The 26,136-nt window shown below is 44.3% G+C and overlaps 1 protein-coding gene across 2 annotated transcripts in view; it reads left to right on the top strand.

Annotated features, from left to right (window-relative positions):
• Ercc6l2 (ERCC excision repair 6 like 2) overlaps positions 1–24,345 on the top strand; it is a 104,955-nt gene extending 80,610 nt beyond the window's left edge. For both annotated transcript variants that reach the window (XM_059262754.1, XM_059262753.1), the window contains exons 18-19: positions 17,867–18,048; positions 22,245–24,345. In XM_059262754.1, coding sequence (XP_059118737.1) covers positions 17,867–18,048; positions 22,245–23,208 — 1,146 coding nt within the window. In that variant the 3' untranslated portion in view covers positions 23,209–24,345. The remainder of the gene's footprint in view (positions 1–17,866; positions 18,049–22,244) is intronic.
• Positions 24,346–26,136: the final 1,791 nt, after the last annotated feature.

The following is a 26,136-nucleotide window of genomic DNA, read 5'->3' as shown; positions in this document are numbered from 1 at the left end:
ACCTTGCATAATTAATTTGAATATTTTCACCCTTGTAAAAAGATCCTTAAATAGTTTTGTCACTTTAGACCCAGCTGCCATTTGAATGAATTTACTTACACTGTGCTGTCTGTTTTGATAGTATTCCCCATTCCTTGTATTACAAAGATAAGCAGATTTATGCCTTTGTGTGTGCTTACGGTTTGGCCCTTAACCAAAGAGATCTGTTTTTAAGTCTTTTTGTTTAAACAGATGTGTAAACAAAACATTGCAGCCTCAGACTTCACTGTTTAAGGCTTGATGAAGACAGAAACTGAAAGGACACTTGATTTGTAGTCTTCATGGCATATGTGATGTGATCAGGATGATGGAAGAGTATGGCCACACATGATGATGACCTTAGAGTGTCTTCAGAGCTCTGTGCTAGTCTTAGGAACAAGCTGTAGGCTCCAAACTTTCCTGGGATAGGCAGGTCATCCTCTGTTTATCTTAGAACTAGCCTTCTGAGTTGAGCCTTCCTCCATCATGACTTTCCACTGCCTTTAAAATCTCCTCTTAGTTCCAATTTCCTATTACTGATCAAGCCTTTTGGAGACTTCAGCATTGCCGGTACATACACACTGTTCTTTTCTGGTGTGCTGTAAAAGGAACCAGCTCCATAGCTAGATCCGTTCCATATCTGCCCAGTGGAAGATTTCACTAGTTCCTGTTAGCCTGCCACATATAGGCTATCCTGCCTATGCACCACTCTGAGCATCCTTCCTCTGCAATGTGCAGGGAAAGGTGAGCTGGGGTGGTACTATATGCTGGTGATGGATGCAGCCCCAGAATTAGCCCCAAGAGAGATTATCCATAATACCGTCATACCTTTTCTGTAAAATAGGAGCTAAAGGCTTTTCTTGGAGTTTTATGGCTGTGAAGAGACATCATGACCATAGTAACTCTTATAAAGGGAAACATTTAGTTGGGGCTAGTTTACAATTCAGAGGTTTAGTCCAGTATCATCATGTAGGGAAGCTTGGCAGCATCCAGGCAGACATGGTACTAGAGAGATAGCTGAGAGTTCTACATCCCGATCTGTAGGCAGCAGGAAGAAAGCGAGCCACTGGGCCTGGCTTGGGCTTCTGAAATGCCAAAGCCCATCCCCAGTGACACACTTTATCCAACAAGGCCCCATCTACTCCAACAAGGCCACACCTCCCAATAGTGCCACTCCCTGTGAGGCTATAAGGCCCATTTTCGTTCAAGCCACAACAGGCTCATGATTGTCTTCAAAAGTTAGCCTCATAGTGGGCATTGTGGCAAGCTTGTATAACCACAACATTCTGAAGGCTGAGGCAGAAGTACTCAAGTTCAAGGCTAGCTTGGGCTACATGATTGGTTTTAAGGCCGCCTGCAACTACATTGAAAAACCTGTGTCAAAAATAAGTAAATTCCTCACTTTCCTGGATTTTCATCTCTTGACCCATTTGTTACAGGAGGTGGTTATGAGGGCCTTTTCCCATCAAATTCTCGTTCCCTTATTATTCCTATGTAAGTGCCCTCTATGGTTCTTTAGCAGTTTACTTCCAAATTTATTTTTCACTTCAATCAATGTTAATAAAAAGAGGTTTTTGTTTTTTAAACATTCTCTGAACTATATAGTGCTATTTCCTGGTATATACAATCCATATGTGACTGAATAAACAGAAAAATTAAAATGTAAGCATATAACTGTGAGGTAGAAGGAACCTTCCTTTTGAAAGTATACTGACATTAAGGATTGCTATCTATAGTTTTTCTTCTTCTTCTTCTTCTTCTTCTTCTTCTTCTTCTTCTTCTTCTTCTTCTTCTTTTCTTTCTTTCTTTTTTTTTTTTTCCCCGAGACAGGGTTTCTCTGTGTAGCTTTGTGCCTTTCCTGGAACTCACTTTGTAGACCAGGCTGGCCTCGAACTCACAGAGATCCACCTGGCTCTGCCTCCCAAGTGCTGGGATTAAAGGCGTGTGCCACCACCGCCTAGCAGTTTTTTCTTCTTAACCCTTTCATATTGAAAAATCTGTAGCTTTCCTATGTCTCAGGGAGCCACTGAGATGGGGGGTGATAGGTGGGTTTGGGGGAGGGAGTAGGTCTTGTAGATTTCAGGGTCCAATGGGAGGTGTTGGTGAGGAGGCCTGCCTGCAGGACTCTTCCCTGCTGGCCTGCAACTGGGGCAGTGATGAGTGGGGGTGGGGATGGGGTACAACTTGTGCCCCAGGGCATAGGTCCTAGAGATAGAACTCTCTAGGTGGGAGAAGCGTCTCTCACCTTTTGGTCCAGTCAGAGCTGGTGGATTCTGTGTCTCAGGGAGCCACTGAGGTCTCAGGAGGATGAGCTTTTCTTTTTTTTTAGTTGCATCTGAAATCAAATCCATTGCTTGAATGAAAATATGGCACCTTGGCTTAGGCCTTTTTTAATTATAGCACATGCATTTCACTAAAGGAATAAGAAAGAGAGCTATGGAGATGGCTTAGCAGGTAAAGGCCAGCAACCCTGGGACCCACGTGATAGAAGAAAATAACTGACTTTTGAAAGTTGTTCTCTGACCTCCACACACATGCTTTTGCATGTGAGTACAAAATAAATAATGAATAAATAAATAAATAAATAAATAAATAAATAAAGATAAGATCTTTAATCCAGGCATGGTAGCACATGCCTTTAATCATAGCACTCGGGAGGCAGAGGCAGGCAGATTTCTGTGAGTTTGAGGCCAGCCTGGTCTACAGAGTGAGTTCCAGGACTACTATGGCTACTCTGAGAAACCTGTCTCAAAAAACCAAAAAAATAAAAAATAAAAGATTCAGTATTGTTTGTCCAAGGCCGTTTGACCATTTCATACTGTTGCAGGATGGATAACCAATTAGTATGGCTGATAAGACCTAGTGTGGATTTATTTGTTTTCTCAAGTTTTGCTTTGGAAATTTATTTTTATACTTTTTTTCCTATCTTGTCTTCTAAGTAGAAAAGGGTTGATTTAGATTACCTTGAATTTCAGATTTGCAGACTATATATAATGCATAAGAATCAACTGGGCATGCTGTATGTAAAGCGAGAGGGAAGGGATGGTGCACAGTAAACACATCCCTAACATTCTTCCTACATAAGTGCCCTCTTAGTTATTAACCTCACACATGTCTTTTATAAAATCATAAATCATGAGGAATATATGCATTATCCAGCTTTAAATAGCAGTTTTATATTTTGAAGCACACTTTACAGGTAAACCAGAAAAATCAACAGTGATTTGATAGCTTTATCAAAGTTAATGCAAAGCAATTATTTATGGAGTTTTTGAGGTGGACAATTTCCAAATTTAGTGTTTAATTATTGGTAGATAGACTATTTTAGCCAACCTGTGTCAGAACAATTGTCGTTTGTAGAAGTGTTTTATATAGATTAACTTTTATATACTAAAATGTAATAACAATTTTTTGTAAAAGCAACATACTATATTTAAAGTTTCAGTGCCATAAGATTAGGTTCCACATAATTAGCTTAGCCTATTTTTGTCTTTATCTAAAGCTCTGAAAGGACAGCAGGGGTGTTCCCTTGTTTTCTCATTTTCAGCTGACTGTTCCATGTAGACTCTGCATGTCCAAAGAAGAAAGAGATGTTACTTACTGCTTATTAATTAGAATTATTACTTTATTGTCCTCTGATAAGTTCAACTTTATGAATAACTTCCTGGTTTCTGTTCAGTGCATCTTATCATCAGATGGATGCATTTAACTTTGTTTATATTATTGAGGAATGATTGCTGCATTTCTTCTGTTTGTACAGTAATGTGGTGATATGTTGTGTACCCTAATAAAATTTACCTGAAGATCAGAGAGGCAAAGGAACAAGCCACCTCTTACCTCTAGGACTCCTCAGCCTGAAAAGCTTTCCTCAGCCAAAAGACTTCTAGCTGAATGAGCTTCCTCAACTGAAAAAGCTTTAGTTCCTGTCTTCATGCCTTATATACCTTCTCTCTGCCCGCGATATCACTTCCTTTTTTGTGCTGGGATTAAAGGCAAGTGACTTCCCAAGCAAAGACATGACTTCCCAAGCAAAGCATCTCAAGTGCTGGGATTAAAGATGTGTGCCACCACTGCCTGATTTTCACTTCTAGACTGAGTCAATCTCATGTAGTCCAGGGTGGCTTTGAACTCACAGAGATCCAGACAGATCTCTGCCTCCCTAGTGCTAGGATTAAAGGTGTGTGCCACCACTGCCTGGCCTCTATGTTTAATCTAGTTGCTTGTTCTGTTCTCTGATCTTCAGGCAAGCCTTACTAGAGTACACAATATATCACCACACAGTAAGTTTTATATTTTAACAAAGTTTCTAAAAGTTAGGTTTGATTTTTTTTTTCTTCATACAAATACTATAGTGGACTGAAGCATAAATCTAATTAATCTTACCAGTAAAAACCAGGAGTCAGATATTGGGGTGAAAACTTGAAAGAAGCAGGGGAGCAGCCACCAGTGACTCCATTCCTCCTATCTAAAAGGGCCGAGATCCTGTCTTAGCCCCGCCTTACCACTTCCTGTTCCTCTCTCTACAATCCTCCAAACCTCTATGGTTAACTGGTGGCTAGCTCCGCCTTCTAACTCCAAGCAAGCTTTATTTGTCAGAACACAAAATATCACACAACAGTGAATATACCTAACTAACAGTGCTGCATAGCTAATGCGATTGGTCCTCAACATAGTGGTTACTGAGTGATAGGCTGTTGAAAGTATGATGTTTTCTAGAGTAAGTGTTAGCATAAATACTTGTACTCAATGAACAGTACACAAGATTCTTTTATAACTCCTTTCTTATTTTTACTGCAACCATACTTACATTTATGTCTAATGGTAGCTTCAGAACCATTAGTATATCAGTACCTTCACCTTGAGAAAGTACTTCAATAATGAAAATACTTTTATTAGTTTTTTTCTCTTGAGATGATTTAATTTCCTTTTTCTTTTGAGACATGCTTTTGTTGTATAACTCAGATTGGCCTCAAATTCACAATCTTCCTATCTCTACTCCTGAGTGCTAGGACTACAGATGCCCCACACCATACCCAGATTCAAGACTAATTTTAATTTTTTTAAGATTTATTTATTTTATGTGTATGAGTGTTTTGCCTGCATGATGAGGTCAGAAGATGGCATTACATCTCTTAGAACTGGAGTTGTGGATAGTTGTAAGCCACATTGTGGGTGCTGAGAACCAAACCTAGGTCCTCTGCAAGAGCAGCAAGTGCTCTCACTGCTGAGTCGTCTCTCCAGCCCCCTAATCTTGGTATTTTTAAGCAGCTGCATTAGTTTCTTTTATTGTCAATGTGACAAAATATATGACAGAAACAACTTAACAGAAGACTTACTTTGGCTCAGAGCTTCAGTTTGTCATGGTGGGGAAGGCGTGTTAGAGTCTGTGACAGCAGAAGCGTGTGGCAGAGACTCCACACGTTTCGGCAAGTTAGGAAGAGGGGGATCAAAAGCAGGGCCATGCTGTAACCCTCAATACTAACCCTAATGGTCTATGTCTGTCAGCAAAGCCTACATTCCTAAGGTTCCACAGCTTCCTCAGACAGTGCCACCAGCTGGGGACCAAATGTTCAAATACATGAGCCTGTAGGAGCATTTCATATATAAACTGTAACAAATTTTTACAGAAAATACTAGAGATGCCAGGTTCATGTTTGTAATTCTAGCACACAGGAGACAGGCAAGAATTGTGAGCTTAAGGCCAATGTGGGACTTACATAGTGAGTTAAAGGCCAACCTGGGATATATACTGAAACACTGTCTTGACCAATTCACCAGTCAGTAGAAAGGAGGATAATTGTGGCTGTGCAGAAACAGGGTTTTTCCCTGATTCAACACCATCTCCATTGTGTTGGTCCCCCCTGCAAAAAAAAAAAAAAAGAAAAAAGAACAGACTTCCCATGGGTATCCACTGAACATGGCCTAAGATACAATAAGACTGGGCGTATAAAAACTTCAGCGAAAGGTTTTGCTTTCTTCCTTCACCTTGTAATTGTAAAGCTTTTCACCCAGTTCTAACCTAGCTATCCAGTTGCTGCCTGTCCTACTCTCTAGAGAAGAAAGGTGTTTTTAGCTTGATGCCTTGAGTCACAAGAGCAGCTTTACCCCTGTCCTAATGTTAAAGGAGACAGTATTACTTTTTAAACCTCCTCTGTAACAAGAGCACCAAGATGGTTATAAATTAATATGGATATTATTTTTCAAAAAGAATAGGATTTTTAAAAACTACATAAATAGAGCTGCCACGTAAACCAGCAGTTCATAATTCTTTCTGCTCACATATACCTTAATACATTGTGAAAAAGTCCTAGGTTTTTCTGTCTGAGAGATATGTGGATGCTCACATACATGTCCTGTAAATGCAGCTTCAGAAGGTTCAAGGGGATCAGTGGACTCCAGCAAAGGACCCTTAGTAAGAAAAGTTCCGTAGTCCCTAAGATTCTTACCCATGGCTAATCTCTGGAATTTGTTAGCGTGTTACCTTACCTGACTAACAGAGAATTAAGATTGAAGGTGCAGTTGAAGTTGAATCAAGCTGACCTTGTTGCCTGGATGGATACTATTAAAGGATACTACCCAGCTGACCAGAATCCTTTGCCCTGAGTATCTGGCTGGACTTAGTCATATCCATTCTCACCAGCAGAATCCTCCCTGACTGTCCTCACAGGGTGGAGTGACCCTGAAAGAAGTGTTACAGGAAGACAAGACTGTTCTGCATCTGGGAGTTGGAAAAGTATGGAAATGAATTGTCCCCTAGAGCCTCAGCAAGGAACATAACTCTGCCAGCACTTTGATTTTAGCCCAGTGAGACCTGTGTCAGACATACCTACAGAAATGTAAGGTCGGGAGTTTATGTTGTTTCAAGCCAGTAGTACCATGGTAACTTGTTATACAGCAATCAGAACATAATCCACTACCTCCATTCCATACTTATAATTCAGTATAAATGTGACAGCACAGACATTCCTGAAATCTTAATACAGTTGAGCTAAATACAGATTTATGTCTTACTGAAAGACCCCCAGCCTCCCCGCCTAACATAGCTTAGCTCAGCTGTTTTTGAAGAAAGCCTGAGAGACACTGAGGAGTTCAGTTAACGGGCATGGAATAAACAGAACATTTGTGGTTAGCCACCTGGCCCCAGAGCGAGGAACTAAAAGGTCAGAAGAACACCCTGTACCCTAGACAAGAGCTAGGCGTGGCGAGCTCGGGGAGAAACCACGAGCTGACCTGGGTTTGAACCTGGCCTCATTTGAATCATCCAATCAGAACCTGGCCTCATTTGCATCATCCAATCAAAACCCTGTAACCAGGCTTCTTGCTTCTGTACCCGAGCTTCGGCTGCCCGACCCTATAAAAACCCTCTGCTCCAGCCCGTGGGCGCGCCAGTCCCTTGAGCTTCTTGAGAGACTGTGTCGCCCCGGGTACCCGTGTTCCTGAATAAAGCCTCTTGCTGTTTGCATCTGATTCGTGGTTTCGGTGTGTTCCTTGGGCGAGGGTCTCTCCTGAGGGAAGACTGCCTTTAGGGGGTCTTTCATTTGGGGGCTCGTCCGGGATTTGAGACCCCCTGCCTCGGGACCACCGACCCACTGTCAGGAGGTAAGTTGGCCGGCCACTATTTGTCTTGTCTCAGTCTGTCTATTTGTCTTCCGTTTTCGTCGGGCGCCCTAGGTCAGGTCTGAGTCGGTGGGGGCTGAAGGAGCTGACGGGCTCGGACTTCGCCCACCGCGACCCTGGAAGACGTTCCACGGGTCACTGAAGTCCCCTCTGGGGCACAGTTTTTCGGGGCCACTCCCGTATCAGAGGGATACGTGGTGCTGGTAGGGGACGGAGATCGAGGTTCCTCCGCTTCCCCGTCTGAGTTTCTGCTTTCGGTTTTACACCGAAGCCGCGCAGCGCGAATTTCTGTCGTCTGTCTTGTCTTTTTGTTTATCGTTACTTGTCTAACACTTCTTTATCCAGAGACCACCATGGGACAGACCATCACCACCCCACTGAGCCTAACCACGGACCACTGGTCCGATGTTAAGGCCCGAGGAAACAATGAAGGTGTCATTGTCAAAAAGAAAAAATGGATCACCCTCTGCGAGGCCGAATGGGTCATGATGAATGTTGGCTGGCCACGAGAAGGATCCTTTAACCTCTCTCTTATTTTACAGGTGGAGGGCAAGGTTTTTGCCCCTAATCCTTATGGACACCCCGACCAGGTCCCATACATCGCCATCTGGAGATCTCTGGTCGAAAATCCATTTCCATGGGTCAAGCCTTTCCTTCCACAGCCCCCTCCAGTCTCTGGGCCCTCTGCACCCCTCAACCCGGACTCTTCCCTTTACCCTGTACTCCCTCACAAGGAGACTCCCAAGCCCCCTGTCCTCCCCCTGGACCCTAACTCCCCTCTCATAGATCTCCTGGTAGGGGAGCCCCCTCCCTATCAGGCTGGACCCGCTCGGCGACCTGGCGGAAGCGTCTCCCGCCGCCGCGGAGGAGGCGGCGGCGGCGGCCGCATTAGCGGCCGCGATCCGGCCATTGGCAGATGCTAAGGTTTTCTCAACCAGCAGGACCTCAGATGAAGACAAGGAAGATGAGGCCGACTTGGGACGATTGTCAGCAGCTCCTGCAGACCCTCTTAACAGTAGAGGAAAAGCAGAGAGTTTTCCTGGAGGCCCGGAAGCAGGTTCCGGGCGATGACGGGAGGCCATCCCAACTCCCGAATGTCATCGATGCGGCTTTTCCCTTGACTCGCCCTAACTGGGATTTCAATACGCCTGAAGGTAGGGAGCATCTACGTCTCTATCGCCAGTTGCTCTTAGCGGGTCTCCGAGCGGCCGCTAGAAGGCCTACCAATTTGGCTCAGGTAAGGAATATGATACAGGGAAAGGAAGAGACACCCGCTGCATTTCTAGAAAGATTAAAGAAAGCTTATAGGATGTATACTCCGTATGATCCGGAAGATCCAGGTCAGGCTCCAGGTATTATCCTATCATTTATCTATCAGTCTAGTTCAGACATCAGAGCCAAATTGCAGCGGTTGGAGGGTTTACAGGCGTTAGGGTTGCCAGACCTAGTGAAGGAAGCAGAGAAAGTATTCAATAAGAGAGAAACTCCTGAAGAGCGTGAGGAAAAGAGATGGCAGAAACAAGAGGAAAGGGATAGGAAACAGCATAGGGAGATAAAGAAAGTTCTGGCCGCCGTTGTATCTCAGGGACAGCAGAGAGAGGGAGACAGGTCGGGAGAACGAAGGAGGCCACCCCTAGATAAAGATCAATGTGCTTACTGCAAGGAGAAGGGACACTGGGCCCGAGAATGCCCCAAGAAGCCACAAGGACCCCGCCGGCCCAAGCCCAAGACCGTGGACCTCCTTAGTCTGGAGGACTAGGGGGGTCGAGGCCAGGAGCCCCCCCCCCGAGCCTAGGATAACCCTCAAGATCGGGGGGCAGCCCGTGACCTTCCTGGTTGATACTGGTGCCGAACATTCAGTCCTAACTCATGCCGGAATGCCTCTTAGCCGGCATTCTGTACTGGTGCAGGGGGCAACTGGAAACAAGAGATATTATTGGACTATCGAGAGAAAAGTCCAACTGGCTTCAGGGCAAGTAACTCACTCCTTTCTGCACATACCTGAATGCCCCCATCCGCTGTTAGGACGGGACCTACTAACCAAATTAAAAGCGCAAATCTATTTTGATGAGAAGGGACCGAGGGTCACGGGTCCTAAAGGAGACCCTCTACAAATCCTTGTCCTCAATTTAGAGGAAGAATACCGTTTGTTTGAGTCAGAACCCCCGGAGAAATCACCTGAGGAGCTACAGAACTGGTTGAGAGAGTTTCCTCGCGCCTGGGCAGAGACTGGGGGCCTGGGGTTGGCACGCGATCAGCCACCGCTGATGATCTCATTAAAGGCCTCCGCGACTCCCGTTTCAATCAGACAATACCCAATGTCACGGGAAGCTCATGAGGGAATCAAACCCCATATGCCCTATAGCCCAGAAGACCATGAGCTAGCAAAGAAAATGGGGGCGGGCTGGGAACAACGGAGGCAAGCCTATATATTAGGGGATCGGGTGGTCATGCCAACCTCCCATACCCGATATATGCTGAGGTTCCTTCATGCGCTGACCCATTTGAGCAAGAATAAAATGAAGACCCTACTGGACAATGAAAATACTGGGACTGTGCTATTAAACCAGGACCGGGTGCTTCAGCAGGTATCTTCCACCTGCCCAGCCTGTGCTCAGGTCAATGCAGGAAAGATGCATCTAAACAAAGGGGCTCGTCAACGAGGGCATCGCCCAGGTGTACATTGGGAAATAGACTTTACAGAAATAAAACCCGGACTCTACGGGTACCGGTACCTCCTGGTCTTCGTGGACACCTTTTCAGGATGGATTGAGGCATTTCCAACCAAGAATGAAACGGCTAACGTGGTAACAAAGAAACTGTTGGAAGAGATCTTCCCCAGGTATGGGATGCCTCATATATTGGGGTCGGACAACAGGCCTGCCTTCGTCTCTCTGGTAAGTCAGAAAGTGGCCAAATTATTGGGGATTAATTGGAAACTCCATTGCGCATACCGCCCCTAGAGTTCAGGACAGGTAGAGCGAGCTAATAGGACAATTAAGGAGACTTTAACCAAATTAACGCTTGCAACTGGCACTAGAGATTGGGTGCTCCTACTTCCCTTGGCTCTTTACCGAGCCCGGAATACTCCTGGGCCGCACGGCCTAACCCCTTTTGAAATTCTATATGGGGCCCCACCTCCAGTCATGAAATTTCCCCATCCTGATATCTCATCTTTTGCCACCAGCCCCACTTTAGAGGCACATCTACAGGCCCTCCAGCTGGTGCAGAAGGAGATCTGGAAACCCTTGGCTAAAGCCTACCGAGAGCAGCTGGACAAGCCGGTGGTCCCCCACCCTTTCCAGATTGGGGACTCCGTTTGGGTCCGGCGCCACCAGACTAAGAATCTAGAGTCACGGTGGAAGGGGCCCTACACTGTCTTGCTGACCACCCCCACTGCACTCAAGGTCGATTGCTGCATGGATCTACGCCTCTCATGTGAAGGCTGCCGGGGAGACCGACCCAGCAGGAAAATAAGGTCATCTCACAAACTGGGGAAACGGTCTGGCAGATGCCTTAAACTCCTCCACCCACCCGGGGGGGGGGGGTGCATTGGCCGGATCCGGGATGCCGTCACCCTCAAGCAAGATGTAGATTTGCCCAGTCGGACTTTTATGTCTGTCCGGGGGATGGGAGGGGCTGGGCCCTCGCCAAGAAATGCGGGGGGGGGGGGGGGGGGAGATTTCTTCTGCGCCCAATGGGGCTGCGAGACCACTGGCGCAGCATATTGGAGTCCTAGCTCCAGCTGGGACCTGATCCAGACCAATAGAGGTTTCAGGAAGGCTACAGGCGGGGGGTCTTGCTCAGCTGGGTCCACCGAGGTCAGCCGATTCGAGCCTGGGCTCTCACTTCCCCTAAATATAACTTTCACTGGCCCGGGGAAGGCTGATAGAAACTGGCAACGGGGGCGCACTTGGGGGCTCAGGTTATATGAAACCGGATATGATCGGGGCGTAAGATTCACTATCAAACTTAAGATTGAGGAGGCCTCCGCCCCTATAGGCCCCAATCAGGTTCTCTCTGACCAGAAGCGCCCCTCCTTACCTGTTCCAGCACCCCCGAAGATTACCCCTCCACCCGGTTCGATTACCAGCCCAGGTATAACTCCGGCCACTACCAAACCGCCCCGGCCAGGAACCGGAGACCGGCTCTTGGGTCTGCTAGCAGGGGCTTACCAGGCCTTGAATATAACCTACCCAAATAGAACGCAAGAATGTTGGCTATGTCTGGTTTCCCAACCTCCCTACTACGAGGGGATAGCAACCCAGGGTAATTATACTAACACTCATAGTCCCCCTCCGAGCCAATGTCTAGGGACAGCCCAACATAAACTCACAATCTCAGAGGTGTCAGGACAAGGACTATGTCTAGGGAGCGTCCCCCACACCCACCAACACCTATGTAACTGCACCCTATCCATAAGCGCTGTCTCTGGTTATGTCACCAGCCCTAATGGTACCTATTGGGCATGTAATACTGGGCTCACCCCCTGCGTTTCAGCCTCAGCCCTCAATGATACCTCTGATTTTTGTGTACTCATTGAGTTATACCCAAAGATTATTTACCATACACCAGAGGAAATTTACCCCCACTTTGAAATGAGACCCTACCGGAATAAGAGAGAACCGGTATCCCTCACCCTGGCATTATTACTAGGAGGGTTGACTATGGGAGGAATAGCAGCCGGGGTAGGGACAGGCACCACCGCCCTAATGGAAACCCAACAATTCAGACAGCTCCAAGCGGCCATGAATCAGGACATTCGGGACCTAGAGGAATCAATAAGCGCCTTAGAAAAATCCCTGACCTCCCTCTCTGAAGTAGTGCTCCAGAACAGAAGGGGACTCGACATTTTATTCTTACAGGAGGGAGGGTTATGTGCCGCCCTTAAAGAGGAATGTTGCTTCTATGCGGATCATACTGGGGTGGTAAGAGATAGCATGGCTAAATTGAGAAAACGATTAGAACAGAGACAAAAATTCTTTGAAGAGCAACAGGGATGGTTTGAAGGATGGTTCAGAAGGTCCCCCTGGCTCACCACCCTCATTTCCACCCTTCTGGGACCCCTTCTAATTCTATTACTCCTCCTGACGTTTGGGCCCTGTATCCTAAGTAGACTTGTCCAATTTATCAGGGAACGCGTCTCTATTGTTCAGACTTTGGTATTAACCCAGCAATACCAAAGGCTCAACCAGATGGAACTTGAGTCACGTCACCAATCTTCCCCATGAATGGAGGATTCCATTCCTGAGATAAGAAAATGGGGGAATGAAAGACCCCCAGCCTCCCCGCCTAACATAGCTTAGCTCAGCTGTTTTTGAAGAAAGCCTGAGAGGCACTGAGGAGTTCAGTTAATGGGCATGGAATAAACAGAACATTTGTGGTTAGCCACCTGGCCCCAGAGCGAGGAACTAAAAGGTCAGAAGAACACCCTGTACCCTAGACAAGAGCTAGGCGTGGCGAGCTCGGGGAGAAACCACGAGCTGACCTGGGTTTGAACCTGGCCTCATTTGAATCATCCAATCAGAACCTGGCCTCATTTGCATCATCCAATCAAAACCCTGTAACCAGGCTTCTTGCTTCTGTACCCGAGCTTCGGCTGCCCGACCCTATAAAAACCCTCTGCTCCAGCCCGTGGGCGCGCCAGTCCCTTGAGCTTCTTGAGAGACTGTGTCGCCCCGGGTACCCGTGTTCCTGAATAAAGCCTCTTGCTGTTTGCATCTGATTCGTGGTTTCGGTGTGTTCCTTGGGCGAGGGTCTCTCCTGAGGGAAGACTGCCTTTAGAGGGTCTTTCATTACAACCTAATTTCAATAAAATAGTAAAATTATCTACTAAAATAGCAATTTGAAGTCATGTCTTTTTAAAAAAAAAATAATAAAATGTAGGATGTAGAATTCGTGTGAGGGGGAAAATGATTTGTATCCTTTTAAGAATCTGGTTTTAAATTGTGAAATATATCAGAAAATCTAATGACCCATTTATCCAGTATCTTTGGTCGCAAAGGCTGAGTTCTTGAAGGGTTTATAAAACCAATTCTTTAAATGTATATAAAATGTGAGCTTTTTATGTCAGAAAGAACAATCACATAAACAACTGAAAAGAGCCATTGGCCAGCACCATCTCTGCATGGGTTCAGAAATCACAGTGTAAGAGGAAGGAGAGTTCTTGGTTGGCTCAGTTGCTCTTCTGTTTATTCTCTTTATGTTCATATTAGCATTCCTGTCTCTTAAAATAATGAACAGTAATTTCTGGAGATTTAGAAGCTGTTAGTAACTTGTAGTCCTCATCTTGTTTCTGATGGAAATAAATACGTAACAACCTCTTTTGGATTTATCTTAAAGATCAGTATTTTCTTCTCTTCATTGATAATGTTTATGTTGTTTCAAGCCAGTAATACCATGGTAACTTGTTATACAGCAGACAATTTATTTATTCAGACAATTTAAAAACATGATGACCTTAACAAAGGAGCTTTCAGTATTACTGACGGCTATCAGCAGAGCTTCAATAGCACCTGTCTGCCTGGCACTGTTTGTGCGTGGGCACCATCATAGATTCTGAAGATGTCTGTTTATCTTCATTAGAAATGGTTTGCATACAGTCGCTTTAAAGTGGGGGGGATGTGAAAGTAAGTTAATATATACATGTTGTTTTAGAAAAAGGAGGGGCTAAATGTACATAGTTTTTAAGTGGTTTTACCTCCTATATCCCTGGGAGATATGGCTTCAGTGTGTACCTAAGTGTGTTTGTGTCTCAGATGTATAGTAACAGGAGTATAATAGGTACTTAGAATATCCATGGGATCACAATGTACTCTCTACCTGTCTTGTGAACGTGGGCCATTTTGTTTCCATTTGATTCCCATCTGTCTCAGGGTTTCTATTGCTGCGATGAAACACCATGACCAAAATACAAGTTGGGGAGTAACGGGTTTATTTGGCTTACAATTCCACATTGTAGTTTATTGTTGAAAAAAACCAGGACAGGAAACTCAAACAGCACAGGAACCTTGAGGCAGGAGCTAATGCAGAAGCCATGAAAGGGTGCTGCTTATTTGCTTGCTCCCCATGGCTTGCTCAGCCTGCCTTATTATAGAACCCACAACCACATGCCAGGTGGTGGTCCCACCCATAATGGGCTCTCCCACATCAATCACTAATTAAGAAAATGCCTTATAGCCTGTCTGTAGCCTGATCTTATTGAAGAATTTTTCTCAATTGAGGCTTCCTCCTCTCCAGTGACTAGCTTGTATCAAGTTGACATAAAACTAGCCAGCTCACACCATCAAAGAGAAAAAATTACTTTATTATCAACAACGTGTAGCCAATGAATTCTTGTAGTCTTTTTATACATGAAATTTCCCTTCTGTTTTTTTGAGATCAGCTCTCTTTATGTTATACAGACGGACCTTGACCAGACAGTCCTGCTTCAGCTTCTAGGAGAGTACAGGCGTGCCATTCAGTGCCTGCCTTGAGCAGTTGTCCAGCTGTAGTCTGACTGGTGTGGGATTGTAGGTGGCATCGCCTTGTGTGCATGCTGAATGTTTACCCTGTTCCGTTCTGAAGTCTTACGTTTGCCATTTCTTTTCTACCTTCTCTCCTGCCAATAGTTTTTAGACTATTCCCTTATCTGTAACCTAAAGGAAGACATTTAGTTTCATTGTTCCTAGTGAAAATAGTCTCTCCTTTTTTAGTGTGAAGTTTTGTCGTCTTTAATTCTTTGCCCTATGGTTGTATTATCTTTCCTGTTTCCTGAATTCTGTCCTTGTACTTCTCAGTATGTTTCCCATCTCTTCTTCCTTCAATACATATACTACATTCTGAGTTATTTCATTATCCTAGTTTATCAGCTTATCATTGCAGATCTGTTTGTCTGCTGTCTAACCCATATGCTGTTTCTCTTTTATTTAAATTTAGTTCTTAAAGCTGGTATTTGGCACTGTCTCAGGTGTGCTTATAAATGCCTTTCTGGGATTTTCTTTTTCTTTTTTTTTTTTTTTCATCTTTCACATAAGGTAATTGAAAGTGGCCTCCAGATTGCCTGATTCCCTGTCATCCTGCAATAGAGTTCTCATCTTGGCTGCACCTGTGACTTAACAATGGTGGGTCTTTAGTGTTCTTTATGACTTTCTGAATGCTTTTCCCCTCTGATTACAAGCCTTCTTTTGATTATGGAAGCCTTCCTGTATTGTTGGTATTTGCACCTCATTGGACTCTGGTTTTCACTGTTCTTGGCCAGTTGTTTAGTGTTGATTTTCAGCGTAGCTTTTCATACCAACCAGGATGTACAAAATCAGATTCTCCAGTTGCCACCAGCTGGCCATTCTGTTTTGTCTCTAGTGGTTCTTTCTGTGTAGAGTAAGAAGGTAACGCCTACTTTTGTTCTGTATGCCAGTTTAGACTTGTCTAACTTTATTTTGTACATCAGCTATCCTTCTTGTGGGGAGGGACACACACTTTACCACTGAGCTGCATCTCCAGCATTGCTGTTGCTGCTGCGTGTATTTCTAGTGTGCAGGTGGGTCTGTGTATGTGCACAGATGTGCCTTGTCTTCTTGGGATCCTCCTGCCTCTTCCCCAGCATCAGGATCACAAGTGTGCACCACTGCACCCAGCTTTGATGAGTTCTAAGGTTAAACTCAGATCTTTTATTAGTAGTAGAAGTATTAATACTCTTTAGTTAGTGTACATACGTCCGTATGTGCTAGTGCCACGGTGGTCAGAGGGCGATTTTCAGAAGTTGGTTCTCTCCATCCACATGTGGTTTCTGGGAATCAAAGTTAGGTGGTCAGGCTTTGCAGCAATCCTTTCTCCATCAAGCCATCTAGCCAACCCCAAATACAGATCTCCATGCTTGTGCAGTAAGCGTTTGTTTTTTATTTCATGGAATTAAATCATTTCCATCCCCCAGCTCCATACAGGTCCTGCAGGCCATGTTCTAAAGTACTAACCTATGGCCAGCTGGGCTCCCACTCATTGCTATCTCGTTTCTTTGGTTTTGGAACCTAGAAAGTTTGATTTTCTTACTTTTGAACTTAAATATGTTTTTGTTATTGTGAATTTGTTTCTATTATTTTTATTATTGGAATGGAATATAACTTACAACCTGGCCACACTTGCCTTTGAGATTAGAAGCATATAATATTTTTTCCTGACCCACTATTTTAGATCAATTCACACTAAACAAAATTATTGTAAAGTAAGTTTGGTTTTATTTATAACTTACAAACTGTACACAATGTGTCTGTGGAGTGTGTGTGTGTGTGTGTGTGTGTGTGTGTGTGTGTGTGTGTGTGTAGTTTGGTTTTGTTTGTTTATTTTTTTTTGAGATGGGGTTTCTCTGTGTATCCCTGGCTATCCTATAGACCGGGCTGGCCTTGAACTCACAGAGATGCGCCTGCCTCTGCCTCCTGAGTGCTGGGATTAAAGGTGTGTGCCACCACTGTCAGGCTGATGATATTTTTAAAATACTGAATATTCTTCAGCCTAACAGAGGACTTATGAAATTGGTTTCCCTTTTTGTTACATAATGATTCAGTTTTCTAGGTTATGTGCTTGTATAAAATTAAACAAAAACTGCTTCATAACATTTACAAGAAACACAAATAAGGTAGACTTTTTGGGTTTATTTTTTAATGTTATTTATTTACAGGGGCACATGTGTATGCTGTAACATGCATATGTAGCTCAGGGGACAACTCTCTGGTGTTGGTTCTCTCCTGCCTCCTTGTGGGATGTGGTTATCAGTTCTGCATGCAAGTATCTCTTCTTACTGATTGATCTCTAGTCCTGTTTTATTTTTTGAGGTTGGGTCTCATTAGCTCAGGTTGGCCTGGTAGTCCTTTATTTTTCTAAATGACCTTGAATGCCTGATCCACTTACCTCTACCTCCAAATTGCTGAGATTACAGGTGTGGACAACCACACACATCTTGCCTAGACAGACCAGTTCTGAGCCTTTATTCATTTAATCGTTGGTTATTATCCTTAAGATAGTAGATTAGCCCATGTGTCAGAACATTCACATCCTTGACAGTAGACAATAGACAATACCACATTTTCCCATATCCTGTCCTTTTAAAGGTCTAGACTAACATCCTCCAATAGTTGCTTCAGTTGAATAATGTGATCTGCTTTACTATAAAGAGTATCTGGGAAATAAGTGTAATGTTCTTTGTATTATTGATCTGAAACTGTTTTTCCAGGCTTAGTTTTTACATCCTTTTTTACAGACATACAAAAATGAGGTGAATGCACACATAGTGATACCTACAGAGAAAGATCAGCCACCAAGTGATGGAAGCATTTCCTCTCCTCTTTGTGTATCCCACCCTGTAAGCCAGAAAAAGAAAGATGTCTACTGTACTAACCAGACCACCTTCATCATTGGAGAAACACCAAAAGGAATCCGCAGGTATGTTGTCTGTGGTAACTCTAGACTTTAGTCTAATTCTCAGAAGAAGTATAGCTTCATAGTAAAATATATAATGTATAACCATACCTCACATCCAAATTTCATAAAATTATAACTTTTCTATGTAAAAAATATAATTAAAAAATGCTTTTGAGACAGGATCTCACTAAGCAGCTCAAACTTGCCTGGAATTTGCTATCTATAGTTCAGGCTGGTATTATGAATCTCATGCCTTACCTTGCTAAGTTCTGGGATTACAGAGATGTAGGTGACTAACATGGAAATGGAGCAGTCTCCAGGGTTAGGTGAAGAAATGATCTTCCAAATTCAGAGATTCCACACCTGATCAATAGTCATAGCTAGGGATCTCCACACACAGGTATTCATGTTACCAAGAATGGCATCAAGAGATGGTGAGGTGGACTCATAACCCTGGTCCATGTGGCCTCTGGACAGTGGAAAAGATACCAGCTCTTATTCACAGTTGATCTCTGAGCTGCCAGAAAAGGAGCAGCAAGCCCCACAGTAACCAATAGAGCTAGCATGTGGCAGCACCTCGTCCTGCCTGGCAAGCTTGCAACAGTGATTTCTGCAGGGCATGCATTTTCATTGTGGCCAGTTACTCTTCTAGAAGGCTGACTGTATTTCCCTGGTCATTAAAGAAACTTGGGTCTTGGTTCCTATAGCAGTATGTGTTCAAAAGGAAGTATAATAGTGATTCCTTCTGGCTTCCTTTCGTTGTTTACCCAGCCCACGAGGAAATGTCTCATGCTAGGTAGAAAGGTAAAGAGTAATGTTAGAATGCCAGGACCTGCTTGGGCACCCCACCTCTCCTGCTGCCATCATAGTCAGGAGGAGTCAAGGCAGTATCTTGTAGCAGCCACATGGTGGACTTCTTTGGGCTTTCAGCATCTCTAGCCCTCAGAAAGCAAAGGCAGTGGCATGGTGATGTCAGATGTGGTTCAGCTCCTTCCCAAGAGGAGAAATGCTTTGGAACTTTAGCCATCATAACTTCTGATAGACATGCTAATGGACTTCTAATTTGGTTTTTCCTTTTCCCTTTTCCTAAAGCTACTCTACAAATTTTTTTCTTACAAAAGTGGTCAGCTTGGCTGGGCAGTGGTGGCACACGCCTTTAATCCCAGCACTCGGGAGGCAGAGCCAGGCAAATCTCTGTGAGTTCAAGGCCAGCCTGGTCTACAGAGCGAGATCAGGACAGTCAAGACTACACAGAGAAACCCTGTCTCAGAAAAAAAAAAAAAAAAAAAAAGAAAGAAAGAAAAAAAAAGAAAATAAAACAAACAAAAAAAAGAAAACAAAAGTGGCCAGCTTATGTTCCTAATTATACCTTACTTTTTCTTGAATTCTTAGAGAAAATTCTATTGAAGTTGTAGAATTAAGAAAATGAGTTGGAAGGCAAAAAATATAATCATTCTCTGCAACCATGGGCATAATTCACTCAAAGGTCCCTTGGGTTAAATAGTGTTGAAGCAGCACTCCTCTCAGGGATGACCTGCCCCAGGGTCACAGGTGAGGTCATATATCATCTCAGCATAGCAGAGATAAAGTTATTTTGGCATCTGCTGAGACATCACCAAGTCTTGGATAAATAAAAAAAAAAAAATTAAAAATCTTAAAACCCTCTTGGTCACTAAATCTTTGTAAATAAGCACAAACATTTATTAGGTCCTAGAAATGGATTTGGAGATGAGTAACAGGCAGAATAATAATGTCCTGTTACTTCATGTGATGTGAAAGTAGAGCCCTTTAAGAGCGTGCTTGTGTTCACAAGAACATGGGCAGTTTCCAGGACAGAAATTGGGGAGTTTTTACTTGTGCAATGAAATACACTGGGTAAGTATGACTATTGATCAGGTGTGGAATCTCTGAATTTGGAAGATGTGACAAGACACTAGTGAGCTCCAGAAGCCATGGCATTCATCTCAGCCACAAAAAAACGTGGGCACTCATCTTAGGCCACCACTACAACCACAAGAAACTGTAACCTGGCCTGGGAGGCAGAAACAAATGAACAGGAAACCACAAAGAGCAGTAGTGTTTAATGCTCCTACTTACATACATTTAAAAAAACATTGTTTTACCCTAAGAATGTTGTATGTAGGAGAAAATTGAGGCAGTATGGGTGACATAGGGGGACTCTGTCTCAAAACCAAAAAAAAACCAAATAAATAAGAAAAAAAGTAAGATGTTATTTGAAGAAGTGAACTGCCTTCCTAGAGTAAGATACTAACAAACACTTCTATGTGTACAAACACAAATGGGCCTTCTGGAACCCTGGTAAAGTGGAGGTAGAAAAATTATTTAGGTTCCTTGAGCCACAGATTGCTGCTTTCCAGAGTGATGGCCATGCAGACCCACGATGCTAGCCACTTTGCATTTTCATCTGTTCTGCGGTGTTCTAGATCCCCTAAGAACTAGCCTTGAGGGTTCCTGGCTCATCCGTACCTGGGCAGAGGTGACAGTAGAGAACCCCTCCTGCCCTTCTAAGCACATAGGTACCCACTGTGGGTGCCAGTAAGAGCTGATTTTACCCTTTCACCAGGAGACTGCCTTGATTGTTTTGCTTTGACTCCCTTAGCTAGACCAAGCTGCCTGAAGCAGGGGACTGGGTCTTTTTTTGCTATTGTATAATTTGTACAGTGCACATATGTACACTTAGCATATAACAGGGCTCTGTTAAAAACTAGTGGAACTGTTATGTAAAGTGAAATACAACTCTAAAATTGTGGTCCTTTAACATGCTGCAGAACTGGCATTGGTTTTTATCTGAAAACAAATTTACAGATACTGAGGTCTCCCAACTTACGTCCCAAACACAACATCAGCAAAGTGATACACTGTATCTTATTTTTGAGTGGGAGGGGTACAAGGCAGGGTCTCATGATACCCAGACTGGCCCCAAACTTACCATATAGCTGAGGATGATCAAGAACTCAATCCTCCTGCCTCCACATCCAGAGTGTTGGGATGACAATCATATGCTACCAAGCCTGGCTCAAAACTGGGATGTTTTGAAAACACTCTTGTGCTAGTTCACTGTTCTCTCGCCTTATGAAGACATTAGCCATGTGGGGTCCATGCCTTACCCGTGACCTTACTTTAATCCTGTAGGTCATTTTGCTGATGCTGTCACATTGGACTTCAGTGTGGTTTAGGGGATAGGCACAATTCAGACTTCAGATCCTTCACTCTGGAAAGCAGTAATCTGTGGCTCAAGGAACCTAAATAATTTTTCTACCTCCACTTTACCAGGGTTCCAGAAGGCCCATTTGTGTTTGTACACATAGAAGTGTTTGTTAGTATCTTACTCTAGGAAGACAGTTCACTTCTTCAAATAACATCTTACTTTTTTTCTTATTTATTTGGGTTTTTTTGGTTTTGAGACAGAGTCCCCCTATGTCGCCCATACTGCCTCAGACTTTCTGTCCGCTTGAGTACTAGGCTTGTAGGTATGCACCAACATGCCCAGTAAAATAGTGTCTGCTTTCCAAGATTAGTTGTCTACACTAAAGTTGAATCAATTGAGAAAAAAAAAAAAAAAACTACACTTAGAGAGCTTTCTTTTAGGCTCAATAAAAAGCCATGTGAAATTCTATACTGTGAAAGAAGGGGAAAGAGAAACTTTATTTTTTTCAGAATTTTCTATTTATCAAAGCCATTCTTTAACAATATTATTCTATGGGACTTGAATGCAATATAGATTCTCAAATACAGATTATATAAATGATGATTCTCATGTTAGTCATAAATTGACTGACTGGAGGAGTAGCCTGCTAGGCTCTCATAATTGCTAGAAAATACATAATAGTATAAATCAGAGTCACCTAAAAAGCTGATGATTTAATAAGCTAAGAGATCATAGGGAAGAGGCACATTCTCCTAGGCTGGAATTAAAGGACAAGGTGCATTGCTTTGCCTTTATGTTTCCTGTGACTGCTAATAAGCACATTGGAAGTTCTTAACTCCACTGTAGTGTGTGCGTGCCACAGAGCATGTGTAGAGGCCGGAGGACAACTTCTGGAGGTGGCTTTCTCTTTCCACCCTTACATGGGTTGCAATTGGATGCACGTCCTCACTTGTACTTGCTGAGCCATCTCAACAGTTTCCTGATTACATTTAAAAATAAAATGTAAATGTAATAAAAATAATAACTACTGACTTTATCCAATCTTTAGAAAGCAGTTTGAAGAAATGGCCTCTTACTACAAGTCATCTGTGCAGGAGTTTGCTAGACAGGTAACCAGCACCACATCTGAAGAACGACAGAGGATGCTCAGGGACTTCTACAGTCCTCAGCACCCAGAGGTAAAGGAGTTCTTTGTGAGTTCTGCTTCAGAGTTGATCAGATCTGTACACAAGGAAGAAGAGAGGATCAAGAATAAATCCAGAGAAAAAGAATCTCTTTCAAAAGAAAGGCCCTCGAATTATACTTTGTCATGCAATGAGCCCACCAACAAAATGTCTCAAGTTCAAAACCCAGCACTATGTAAAGGAAAGTCAATCACATTTCAGAATCATGGTTCCCATAGAGAAGAGACATTTTCTAGTGATGCAAAAATTAAGAAATCGTCTGTCAGCTTTACTCAAGAGATTGACAGTGAGCGTAATGACCACACACCCAAGAACACCATGACACTCTTCTATCCAAACAGCAAGTCTGAAACCCCAGAGATAGAGCTAGAAGATTCCTCAGGACATCAGCAGGACCTCACAAGAGCATGCAGTTCAAGAAACAGACCACTTTTCAAGTTGGGAAACAAAAGGGTAGAAAACCCAGTGTCAGAAAACACTCCTGTGGAAGGCTTACTTGGTGACACCTCTATTCTTCATGACCTCTTTAAAAGCCATGGGGAAGGTCCTGTGCAGCTGCCAAAGAATGTTCTTTCAGGACCTGTGACAAAAACAAAGCAGAGACCAAAAGATTTCTGGGACATCTTGAGTGAGCAGAATGATGACAGTCTTAGCAAACTCACTGACTTGGCAGTGATAGAGACTCTGTGTACAAAAGTGCCCTGCTCCACAGCCTCCGAAAGGAAAGATGAACTGGAAGCTTCCCTTTGGAAAGCAAATGAGAAGTTTTTGTGGAAGACATTTAACTCAGATGATGAGGAAAGCACAGCCAATACACAGAGAGAGTAGAGCCTGGATGTGCCGTTAAACTAGTGTACCGGTGAATACACAGAGAGAGTAGAGCCTGGATGTGCCGTTAAACTAGTGTACCGGTGAATACACAGAGAGAGTAGAGCCTGGATGTGCCGTTAAACTGGTGTACTGGTGAATACACAGAGAGAGTAGAGCCTGGATGTGCCGTTAAACTGGTGTACCGGTGAATACACAGAGAGAGTAGAGCCTGGATGTGCTGTTAAACTGGTGTACTGGTGAATACACAGAGAGAGTAGAGCCTGGATGTGCCGTTAAACTGGTGTACTGGTGAATACACAGAGAGAGTAGAGCCTGGATGTGCCGTTAAACTGGTGTACCGGTGAATACACAGAGAGAGTAGAGCCTGGATGTGCCATTAAACTGGTGAACTGCCAGCCCTGTTTATGATACTATAGATAGGTAGCATCCTGAACAGTTGTTTGCAGACTTGCTTATTAAATTATTGCTTTAGGCTTATTTTAACATCCTAAAATTTTATCATGGGTTTTCTTTCCCTAATATATGTTTTAATCACTAATGCCCAATTTATACAGTGCTGGGGATCAAGCCCAGGACTTCTTATACACCAGAAAGCACTCTGGCCAACTCAGCTACATCTCCTGCCCCTGATTCCATCTTTGGAACAAATGTGATTGTATCATATTATAAACCCCTATTATTTAATGAAGCCCTGGGCATCTCCCCTCCTGTGTGATTCTGTAACCTCACATGAATGACTTGCCCTGTGTTTGCCCACTCCTCATATGAAAGATAACAGGATTGAGCCAGATTAACATAGCCTTCCACTTTTAAACTTTGCCAGACTGTCCCAAATCAGGTGGCAGCCACTGCACTCTTCTCGCTGGCATTGGGAAGTTATTGTTTTCCTTCTTCCTTGGAATTATGATCTAGTACTATTGAATTGTTTTAGACAAAAATTAGTAATAAATGTGTGGTATTATGTTAAAACGGTAATTTTATAACTGCTCAGAGTAATGTATAAATTTGTGAGCTGTGATGTTAAAGTAATGGGATTGTTATCATTGGCCAGAGTACCAACGCCTTAACTTTTCATATTACTATGACTTAGTAAATATAAATAAAGCTTTGTATTTTAACTTTGTAATTCTTAAATGGAAGGAAATGAATAGACATTTGATTTTTAATTGAAACCTCTTTCATTGAATTTAATATGTGTGGTTTACACGCTCTGAAATGTGCTCATTGTTGGATTTATTTACTTACAGCATTTTCTTAGCTGTTGTGGTCTGTGATAGGTGCTTGACTATATAGGTGACAGCTATAGGTGAAGGCAAGGAGGTCCTTCTGTAAAGCATCATGTCTGTATAGCCCCTGGCATTGTGACTGGCACATCAAGGGTGTCAGACTGGTACCTGCCCACATTCAGCTAAGCTTGCAGGACTGATGCAGGAACTATCCATCCAGAAAATAGTAGGCTCTCCAGATTCCCCCCACACTGGAGTATTTTAAACTTCTCTTACTACTTTGTTCTGTTACTGTAAGAACCTCATGAACCTGTTACAATGTGGAACACAGTATTTGAGGTAACTTGAATTTGTATTCCAGGCCTATGGTCATTCATACTTGGCTGGGGGGCGGGTGGGGCGGGCAGTGAGCTAAGAGTTGTGTTTGAGTGGGCAGAAACCAGCCCCCAGTGAAGGTTGCACTCCCACTGACATAAACAAGAAGAAACAGGCTCCCCAAGGCTTCTCCAGTCCCTGATGGCCTCTAGCTCCCACTCCACTCCCCAGGAAGCAGGAAAGGGGCCTTTTAGTAGGGGAAGCAGGCTTTGGATCAAACTAAGAGCTGTTGACAGTTTAACTTCGTGGGTACTTGGGGACACACCCAGGTTGCCCGGTAAATCAGGATCCTCCAGGGATAGGCATGTGACTCAGAAGGTGACTGTTCTCCCCAGGCTGGGCATAGCACAGCTCCTGGGCTTTTCCTTTAACGACTGCAGCAGGATGGAACACAGCCAACTGAGCTTGGCCTCACCCTTTGGGCAAACTGCAGACCCTGTGGACCCCAAATGAGGACTTCAGTGTACTTCCGATGTCTGGCAACTCCAGCCAAGGGGCCACAAAGCCTAAGCTGCGGCCTCTGCAGACACGCGAGCCGGAAAAGAAACTGCACTAAGAGAAGAAAGGGTAATGGAATTAAGCTCTGGAGGCAGCGGTGGAAAACTCCGGAGCTCAAGCCAGTGGGGAGTGCGCGTTATCTACCACCCCAACCACAAGCATCCCGCATCCCTCACAGCTTGAAGCCATGGATGGTCCAGCTTTGGGGGTGCAGCGAGCTTGAAGAGCCCGATCCCCAAAGCGGGGGGGGGGGGGGGGGGGGGAGGGCTGCATGTCTGCGATCCTGTGAGGTCCCCATAGTATCCTGGCAGGAGGGTGGGGATGGTCGCAGGTGGCCAGTCGAGGGTCCAAGCGGGGATATAGACAGGAATTAGGCGGGAACAGGTGGGGACCCCCGCGGGGCACAGCTTGGTGCAGTGGGTTGGGTGAGTGAACCTCAGGCGGAGAGGTCCCGCCCCCTGGAGGCCCGAGGCGGTGGTTTCCGCGGTTTGAATCACTCAACTGATGCCCGAGCGTGGAGTCTTGGGAAGCCGCAGGGAGGAGGCGCCCACCCTCCCTGCAAGCACCTAGACGGAGCTGCAGAGCGAGGAAGGAAATGGGAAGCTGGCAGGAGGGATCTGGCCGATTCCAGGCGTAGTGTTAGAGAGCACACTGGGGATTCGGCCAGGCACGCCGGGCAGACACACTGCCGGCCCGCCCGGGAGGAAGTCAGACTTAGCACCTTGGCGTACTCTACCTAGATTCCCAGGCCAGCTGCCCCGGGAAGCGACCCCCCAAGTCCAGAAGCACTCCCCAGCCTGTGCACGCCCTGCGCTGGCTGGGCTTC

This window comes from Peromyscus eremicus, chromosome 5 (genome assembly GCF_949786415.1).
Source record: "Peromyscus eremicus chromosome 5, PerEre_H2_v1, whole genome shotgun sequence".
In the NCBI taxonomy this organism is placed as follows: Eukaryota; Metazoa; Chordata; class Mammalia; order Rodentia; family Cricetidae; genus Peromyscus; species Peromyscus eremicus.
The sequence above is the reverse complement of the archived record's forward strand: the minus strand, read 5'-3'. Positions and strand labels throughout refer to the sequence as shown.